Source organism: Calidris pugnax, unplaced genomic scaffold (assembly GCF_001431845.1).
Source record: "Calidris pugnax isolate Ruff unplaced genomic scaffold, ASM143184v1 scaffold173, whole genome shotgun sequence".
Taxonomy (NCBI): Eukaryota; Metazoa; Chordata; class Aves; order Charadriiformes; family Scolopacidae; genus Calidris; species Calidris pugnax.
Genome location: NW_015090917.1, coordinates 316,043 through 326,020, shown reverse-complemented (window position 1 = coordinate 326,020; position 9,978 = coordinate 316,043). Strand labels below are relative to the sequence as shown.

At 51.0% G+C, this 9,978-nt stretch overlaps 1 protein-coding gene across 1 annotated transcript in view; it reads right to left on the bottom strand.

The window, feature by feature from the left end:
• Positions 1 to 2,421: 2,421 nt before the first annotated feature.
• Positions 2,422 to 9,978, bottom strand: part of TIMM44 (translocase of inner mitochondrial membrane 44 homolog (yeast)) — a 50,178-nt gene continuing 42,621 nt past the window's right edge. The window contains exons 12-13 of the mRNA XM_014949691.1: positions 8,868 to 8,978; positions 2,422 to 3,851 (exon numbers count right to left, since the gene is read on the bottom strand). Of these exons, the coding sequence (XP_014805177.1) occupies positions 3,732 to 3,851; positions 8,868 to 8,978 (231 nt within the window). The 3' untranslated portion in view covers positions 2,422 to 3,731. The remainder of the gene's footprint in view (positions 3,852 to 8,867; positions 8,979 to 9,978) is intronic.

The following is a 9,978-nucleotide window of genomic DNA, read 5'->3' as shown; positions in this document are numbered from 1 at the left end:
CAGGTACTGGAAGGCTGCTATTAGGTCTCCCCGGAGCCTCCTCTTCTCCAGGCTGAACAACCCCAGCTCCCTCAGCCTGTCCTCGTAGCAGAGGTGCTCCATCCCCCTGATCATCCTCGTGGCCCTCCTCCGGACCCTCTCCATCAGGTCCATGTCCTTCTTATATTGAGGGCTCCAGACCTGCACACAATACTCCAGGTGAGGTCTCACCAGAGCAGAGCAAAGTGGCAGAATCACCTTTGGTCTCTCTGCTCTGGCCAAGCCAGGAAAGACACGGAGCCTGGTCCTCTGGAATCAGCCTCCTCTATTGATCTGCCCCCACGTCCCTGGCCAGGGTTGGATGGGGATTGAAGCCAGGATGCTGTTTTGTGGGGGCAATCACCACAAGCTTTAGCATTCCCATCCAAACCCTGCACTCCCTTATCGCCTACCACAACCCCAGACCTGGTTGTGGGGCTCACAGCCAGCAGAAGCACAAGACAGAAGATGGGCAGCAGGGCGGGGGGAATGAGGGGCTGCCAAATTCCCCCACCTCTGACTCCAGCCCAGCCCTGACACTCTCTGAGTCCCGACACAGCCCTGAGGAGGAGAAGGCCTTTCACAGCCTCTCCCTGTGCTGGGGCTGTAGCCTGGCAGACCCCCATGCCAAGGGACCGGTGGGTTTGGGGAGACCCTGCAGCCCTGATGTCCTCCTGATGTTCTCCGCCAGGAGAATGAGCTGCCTGGAGAGCTTGTTTTTGGGCTAAAAGCAGAGAGAAGTCATGGCAAGGAGCATTTTGCTCCCAACGAGCAAATCGATTGCTTCTACCACTCCCACAAATCAATCTGCCCGAGCTGTCTAATTAGACAACCACCAGCTCCTTCCACACATCAGCGGTCGCCGGCGACACCAGGGAGCAAAAGGTCTCACCGCGGAGAGGCCGATGGTGTCTCACAGGAGCAGGGGGACCATGGGACGGGGCCTCACTCCTATGTATGCCTACAAGTGTCTCAAGGGAGGGTTGAAGGAGGAGGGAGCCAGACTCTTTTCAGTGGTTCCCAGTGAGAGGACGAGGGGCAACGGGCACAAGTTGGACCAGAAGAGGTTCCACTCAAATATGAGGAGAAACTTCTTCACGGTGAGGGTGACAGAGCCCTGGAACAGGCTGCCCAGGGAGGGTGTGGAGTCCCCTTCTCTGGAGATTTTCAAGACCCCCCTGGATGCTCCTGAGTAACATGCTCTGACAAGCTCTAGGCAATCCTGCTTTAGCAGGGGAGTTGGACTAAATGATCTCTATGGTCCCTTCCAACTCTAAAATTCAGTGAAATTCAGTGAAATTCAGTGATGACTAATTGGGCAGCGCTTCGTCACCCAGGGTAATTGCTAACCCCCCCCACCACCACCACCTTCAGTGACCTCAGCACTGCCTCCTGCCCGGCAGCCACTCAGCCTCCCCAGGCTCGTTAAACACCCCAATTGCACCACCGTTAATTGGCTTAGCCCAAAGAACCTCCTCCACTTTGGCAGGGTTCAGGCCCTAATTACAGCAAATTATCCTTCATTCATTATTAATGAAATGCAAATCCACAGGAGCAAACACTCCCCCGGGGTTGGGGATGCAGGGCTGCCGTGGCTCCTCCTGCCAGCTCTTGGAGGGCGGGGGGAAGGATGGTTATTGTCCCCAACCCACTGGTGTCCCCCAGTCATGGTGCCAGCCTGGTGGCTCTGCACTGATGTGGGGCCACTCACCAGGGGACCAAAAGAAGGGTAGGGAGGTCTTCTCCCCACAGCAGACCTTGGCAGCTGGGGGGGGCTGTGGGGAGCCAGGCTGTCCCCACCACTCTGCTGCAGTCCACCCCGTCCCTTCAGGTCCTTCTGTCCCTCTCCTGCTTCCCCATTTGGCTTTTGTCTTCTCAAAGCCCTCCCAGGATGCCCAGAGAGGTGGTGGAGTCTCCTTCTCTGGAGACATTCAAACCCCCCCAGACATGTTCCTGTGCGACATGTTCTGGTGGACCTGCTCTGGCAGGGGGTTGGAGGAGATGATCTCCAGAGGTCCCTTCCAACCCCATATCGTTCTGTTACTGTGACCTCTGGAAGTGCTGCTCTGGCCTCCTGCTTGGAGATGCCGAGGGATGGATGTGGGACCTGGAACTGGTTGATCCTGGGGTCACAGGATCTCGGTGGCACATTTTATCTGCCCATGCCCCTCAGAAACACCTTCCCACGTGCTGAGGGAGAGATAGCAACACCCAGTGTGGCCACCAGACACCAGGTCTGGGCACCTTCTGAGGGTACAGGGCAGCTTCTGCTGCTGAATTTGCCACCCTCATGGCTTCGCACTCTAAGAAAGCTGCTCGAGTTCAATGTCTCACCCAAGGGCTGTGAGATAATCCCATCTGCCTTCAAAGGAACCCATCCAGACACTCAGAAGAAAGGAAGAACTGGCAATTATTCTCTTTAATCATAATGTCAAGGAAGTGCTCTCCTGCATGGCCCTGGTTTGAGCACGGGCAGGACACAGCAGCAGATCAGTGCTTTGATTTCCTACTCCACCATCAATTTTCCCCCCTCAACCCCACTTTCCATTAAGGGGAGGCAGCTGATGCATTGACCCACACCAAAACCCCAAACTGAGCCTCCAGCAGAAGCCCAGAACCAAGAGTCCACGTTAAATGTGCCAGCAGCTCACCCTCTGACATCTCCCAGTTGCCACCTGGGATGCCCAGGCCAGGTGTGTCACCCCATGAAGCACAAGTGAAGAAAACCACACTTGTAATGCACTTTACACAGCAGGTGTGTGACCTGCACCCTCTTTTCTCATCTCACACAATACCTGAGCTACAAGGAGTGATGTTCTACCTGTAATTGTGTTTTATTTACCCATTTGTGGCCAGTCTGTCCAACCCTGCTCCTGACCACTGCTCCAGCACTGCCTGCTTCCTCGTTACCAGTTCCAGCCCCTCTCCCCCACACCACCAGACTGACCCAAGATAAATGAGTTGTGCGTTTAGTGGGACCAGTGGACACAATGAACAGAACCCCAGAAACAACGACGTTCCCCCTTGCAAAGCTGTGGATGTACAAATATTTTCAGGGGCAGCAAACTCCACCCTGCAACCGGCCTCGAGAACCCACCTTGATGGTGCCAACGTCTCCATCCCGACCCCGTGCCACCCCAACCAAGAGTCTCGTGCAAAGTCCTGATTGTATTTGGTAAAGTGCAAGACACTGCAGCAACAGAAGGCTTATTGGTGCAACTCTGTACAGAAGATGTGTGTCAGCGAAGACCAACGTGCCTCAAAAGCACCTCTAAGTTCTCCTCAGGGATGCTTTGAGGCCACCAGAAGATGACAGCGGAGGGGAACCAGACCTGTTACATCTCACTCTCCGATACCCACCTCGGTCCATCGCTGGAAGGGCTGGGAAACACACAGGACCCAACCCCAGCCTCCTTCAGCCACAATTAAAAAAAAGGAGCCGACAGCAGCTGCGAGTGTCTCAGACATTTCACGTTGGGATCTACCGTACGATACTACACAGCGAAGCGTAAGGCAGAGATGTCAGACCCGTCCGGTTCGTTATGGGGATGGGTATAACGAGGGCACATCAAATTCAGTCTGTTCTTCTTGGAAAGGAACCCATCTGGCCTCTCTCTCTCCCCCACACGGTCCATCACACGGCAGATGGGTGCCAGTTCAGAGATGGCATCGCTTCAGGAGAGGTCGGGGAAGCCCCTGGGATGGGGTCCTGCTCAGAGAACCTGCTCCGTGCTCGATGAGGAAATGTCCAACAGCCTCCAGGCAGCGTAGGGGTTGAGCTCGTCCTGGTCTCTGCAGAGTGCCCACACGTACAGCATCCGCAGAACCTTGTCCTGCAAGGAAAATCCTGGTGTTAGAGCCTGCACGATGGTCACAGACCTCCTAGAGCTGATGGGGACCATGCGTGATGGTCACAGACCTCCTAGAGCTGACGGGGACCGCGCGTGATGGCCACAGCCCTTCTAGCGCTGACGGGGCCCATGCGTGATGGGCACAGACCTCCTAGAGCTGACGGGGACCGCGCGTGATGGCCACAGCCCTTCTAGCGCTGACGGGGCCCATGCGTGATGGGCACAGACCTCCTAGAGCTGATGGGGCCCATGCATGATGGCCACAGGCCTCCTAGCACTGATGGGGACCATGCGTGATGGCGACCATGCATGATGGCCACAGACCTTCTAGCGCTGACGGGGACCATGCGTGATGGTCACAGACCTCCTAGAGCTGATGGGGACCATGCATGATGGCCACAGACCTCCTAGAGCTGATGGGGACCATGCGTGATGGTCACAGACCTCCTAGAGCTGATGGGGACCATGCGTGATGGTCACAGACCTCCTAGTGCTGAGGGGGACCATGCGTGATGGCCACAGACCTCCTAGAGCTGACGGGGACCACGCGTGATGGCCACAGACCTCCTAGAGCTGATGGGGACCATGCGTGATGGCCACAGACCTCCTAGTACTGACAGGGACCACACGTGATGGCCACAGACCTCCTAGCGCTGACGGGGACCATGCGTGATGGCCACAGACCTCCTAGAGCTGATAGGGACCATGCATGATGGTCACAGACCTCCTAGTGATGGCCACAGACCTCCTAGAGCTTATGGGGACCGTGCATGATGGCCACAGACCTCCTAGTGATGGCCACAGACCTCCTAGAGCTGATAGGGACCATGCATGATGGTCACAGACCTCCTAGTGTTGACAAGGACACACTCCACCCTTCCTCCAGAGATCATCCTCGTCATTTTGTTCTCTGGTTCTAAGCCCCAAGGTCTCCAAACAAGCATCATTTGATAAGATTTGACCTTATTTTTAAATAGGAATTTCTGGTTTCAGATTGGTTCAGCTGCCAGGCCGCACTGCTCTCCGTAACCTTCAATCAAGTTCAGGCTCTTTCCTGTGGCTATGACTCTGCCTCTCCCCCATCACCCTGAGCAGTGTCCCCTCCCCACAGCTGTATCACTAACTCTCACACCTCAATCTCAGCAGCTCAAATTATCCAGACATTCTCATCACCAGGTCCGACAGAGAGCAAAAAAAACCCTGGCATTTAGCACTGAAAATCAGATCATACCAAGTCCAGCCGCAGACACGCGCTAATTCTGCCATCAGAGCTTTGCTGCACAAACACAGCTTTCACCACACAGGGTCACAGAGTGGAAAAAAAAACCCCACCTACAAGCTTTTCCATCTTTTCCATCCTCAAAGCATGTAATGAGAACACCAGCAGTTTTGCTCAGAGTAAGTGAATGAGGCTGAAAACCACATCTCAGCACATCCCGAGGCCATTGCTCACAGTCTCACAAAAACAACTCCCCAGAGAGTCCCTGCCCCGCTCTCTGCCTCTCCCCGGAGAGAGGGGACATTGCCCATGGGAGATGGGGCTGCCAGGAGCCAAAATCTGGCACAGCCTCACAGAGCCCTTCTGCAAATCAAAGGTTATTCTGATTTTTATCATTTAACCATTAACCAGGGAGAGTATTTTGCTCAGATAAGGAAGTATCACTGAGGGATCGGGCTGCGCGTTGGCTCGGCTCCCAGATGGGTACTTAACTGCTACGGTTTTGACTGAATGTGTGAATCTTTATAGGTTATAATTTAGATACAGGAATGGGAGGGGGGAGACTTTCTGTACCAGGCCAGTCATTAGAAAACTAACGTTTCAGAAATATCACGTATTGTAAAGTCATCTATCTTTTTTTTTTTTTACTCAGTGTTTCAGGAGAACTCGCTTCAGCTCTGCCCGGAGGGGAGTGAAACCCAGAGTCAGGCAGGGGTTGGGGATATCACAGAAGGAAAAGCAGAGGGGACAAGAAAAGAGTGACACCCAGACTATTGCCTGCTGCAGACAGGCTGTGCATTGAGCTCTAAAAAGGGGTCTTTCCAGAGTATAAAACACTAAGTATAAGCTCACGCTGAAGGGGGTAACACAATTGATTCACCGCTGCCAGCGGAACCTTAATTGGTATGATTGGTGTGATTTTCAAAGTTCATTTCATGAGATGGTGTATGAAAGGCAATTTAATCACAACACGCTTCAGCATCAAAGCTCTACCACGTGTGGAAAAGTTGATGTTGCTGAAGATGGGATTTCTGAAGGGATGAATAGCAGATGAGCTTAGAGCTGCTGGCCACCCCGCAGCCAGCGGTACGGCCCCAGCAGCAGGGCTTTGCTTCCTGGAAACGAGACGTGACCAAACATAAAAATTACGTGTTTCCAAAGCGCTGAGATTTCTGGGGCTCTGATCTGGTGCTTTTATTATTAATAGGGTACACCTTAATCCCCAGCGTAGAGCGCGTGCTGCGCATATATTCACAGACAGGGGGACAGCAGCCGTGTGGACTCCCCAACGCAGATTTCTGCCACACAAGGAGAAAATCTGTCTAAACCTGTCCAAACCCAGAGTCTGCTGTGACAAACAGGGTCCCGTCTCACTGTCCTTCAGGATAGAATCTGAAAAAGAGCCCCCTTGACTTCCCCCTTAAGATAATGAGGGGCCTAGAACAACTCTCTGATGAGGAGAGGCTGAGGGACTTGGGGCTTTTTAGGATGCGACGGTGGATTCAAACACCCCGACAAGCTCTAATTGCAGCCAGGGCTGGGACTACGCAACAACTGCCAGGGCAGGAGAGGCTCTTCAGCACACAATTACATTTCCCTGGGCCACACTGGGAGCACTGGGACCAGTTCTGGGCTCCCCAGTTCAAGAAGGACAGGGAACTGCTGGAGAGGGGACAGCAGAGGGACACAAAGATGATGAGGGGCCTGGAGCATCTCTCTGATGAGGAAAGGCTGAGGGACTTGGGGCTTTTTAGTCTGGAGAAGAGAAGGCTGAGGGGGGATCTGATCAACACCTATAAATACTGAAAGGGTGGGTGTCAGGAGGATGGGGCCAGGCTTTTCTCAGTGGTGCCCAGGGACAGGACAAGAGGGAATGGGTACAAACTTGACCATGGGAAGTTCCATCTCAACCTGAGGAGGAACTTCTTTCCTGTGAGGGTGGCAGAGCCCTGGAAGAGGCTGCCCAGGGAGATGGTGGAGTCTCCTTCTCTGGAGACATTCAAACCCACCTGGACACGTTCCTGTGGGACCTGCTCTGGGTGACCCTGCTCTGGCAGGGGGTTGGAGATGATCTCCAGGGGTCCCTTCCAACCCCATAACATTCTGTGATTCTGTCTTCAGTGTTGGATTGTCTAAAGCCTCATCTTCCAAGACTGATTTCAGAGCACTCCAGAGGGATGCCCAACATTAACTACAACTTTTCCAACCCCATCACAGGCTGCCTCACCCCACATCTCACTGAGGTTGAGCTCCCAGCGCAGCAGCGGGGACTTTTAACAACTGCAACTGGGTAAAATACTGCCCCAGTTACAAGCATATTTCTATTTAAAGGGTTTACAATTTGAGGCTCCTTTTCCCTAGAAGGTCATCTGTTCAGTGCTCTGCAGGAGCAGCTCAGCAGTTAACCCCAAATCATAGTTACCAGCCCCAGCCCGCAGCCGACATTTGATTAATGCTGAAGTTTTGTTTCCAGTGGAGAATTTTAATGCATCTCCTTGATTTATTGCTGCTCCAGAGCAATCAGACAGCAAACGGACTTTGATATCCTGTTCAATAATTATCACATCAATATCTATCTTCTAGGAATGCAGTAATTTAATGCAAGAAATCACTATATCAGCTGTTCCCCCCCTGCAGTCGATGTGACAGGTTATAAATCAGTCCAGATGGGCCCCATCATTAAAATTAGTCCCTTTTCTTTTTTTTTTTTTTTTTTTTTTTTTTTTGTAAACTTACAGCCTGGACTAGAGAACAGTCGCGAAGAGCCAATATTTATTAAATGTAAAAATGTATTAATTTTAATGGCAGTCTGCTAGAAACTGCCAGCTCCAAGCATCTCACAATGTCCCCCATTATGTATCATTAAGCTACTTAAAAATTGCATGGACACAATATGAGCCAGAGCTGTCTGGACGGCGAGATGCTCCAGAACAAAGCTATTCCAGAAAATACAGGGGCTCCTCCAACCTGCTGTGTCGTTAACTCTGGTAACGAGGATGTTGTGTGTGATGGGCCCTGTTTAGCATCACTCTCAAGAGAAGAGGCAGCTGGACCTGTCGTGTTAAAACTAAACCACAACAAAGTACCAGCCACTTCACAAAGCAGAGATTCCCATTAGAAGCTCAGCCACACACAGCATTTAATACCACAGGAGACGGGAGAGCTTCGTGGAAAGCTTATGGCACTGGAAGATATTTTGTGTAGCGAGGCAGTAGCCAAAAACATTAACTCAGTGATTTTCCTCATCCCCTGCAAATGATTTAACTCCAGCTCTAGTTCTTACAGTGCCCTTTATAAAAGGAAAAAGGGGAAAAAAAAGAACAGGAGGAGGTGGAAGCTGCGTGACGGAGCTTTAATCTACAACAGGATAGTTTAATTCTGTCCCAGAGGGTGCCCAAGGAGCAGAACTCGGGCTATAACACATGCAGGGAACGTGCTGGCCAGGCAGGGCAGCAACTGGGAGGGAAAGCACTGCTGGTGGTCACAGCTCCAGCTCCTCTCCTCACTGTGAATTTAAAATACTCCCTTTTCTCTCCTTTCTAGGAGTTTGCTCTCTCCTCACGCACGATATTTCTCAATTAATGGGTTGTAACACTTCAAGAGCCTGACAAGAATAAAGAGCCCACGCTGAGCTTACCCACAGGATGGAATAAGGTTCATGCTGGTCACTGGGGTAGGTGTGACACCCAGGGCTCTGGCTGCACCCAGAGGAACCCACAGTGACTGAGGGGACCAAGGGACACCCAGGAAACCACACACAGCCCACGAGCATCACTCACCGGGTCACCTTCCACCAGCTCCCCTTTCTGGTTCTTAATGACCATCACCACCTGAGCCTGGAAAGTGATGATTAATACTGGTCCCTGCTCCATCATCTTCCCCATGGCCAGCTGCAAGGAAAGAAAATGCCATCAGAAAACAGGCAATTTCTGCAGATTAATGTAAAAGCATCAAGTATTTAATACAACTGCTATGGCTCGACACGGATAACAATCCCTTCTTCTCCCCAAATCTAGTTATTTTAATCAGATTATACCTGCTTTGTTAATACAGATGCCATAGACCTTATTGCAAAGTATTTCCCCCCACAAACTTTCCCCTGTAAACTTTTCCCCCTTAAAGCTTTTCCCAAAATTGTTCTGGAAGTTTTCATCGTTTTTCCAAGTCTAAAAATCCGTTCCATTATTTCCAAATCAGAAACCAAAAATAAAAGAAACCTTGCTCTTAAAAACAAAAATGGCATTTTCTGAAGGAAGTGCATCAGCTGAAGCTTTTTTTCACTTGCTTTTAAATGAATCTTCGACATAGAGTTGTACCGAACTAGATAGATAGAAAGAACTAAGAAGCAGAAAGATCTCAAGGTGAGAAGGACAGGATTATTTTCTCTTCTAAGATCACTCCATTAAATATTTGAAGAATTTACTAACTGAAATGCAGGGAGGAATGGAAAATTAAGTTTTGTTTCCAATAACTGCACTCTTAAAAAAAAATACAACCGCCTTTCTGCCTCTGCTGTGGTAAGACAGGATGCTACAGAATAACCTCTTGCTCAAGTACTCAGCAGTTACTGGCTACATCACCCAAAAAAGGTAATCATCCTACCTCAGATTTAAGGGAGCGTGATAATACTCTTTTGTGTATGAGAGATAGTTTCAAAAAACATTGCATTTTATCCCGTAATAAAGAAAGCATCACAAGAGACAGCTACAAGACTGTGCCATAATTCACGAAGGCATATATATATATATATATTTCTCTTTTACTCTCCCCAGAGGAACACTCAGCACTACTGCAATGCCCTTCACTCACCGCGGGGGAATGGGTTCCCCGGCTCTGCAGTAACTCTCACCGTCCCAGCCCACACTGGGCATCTGGAACTGGCCTGACTGG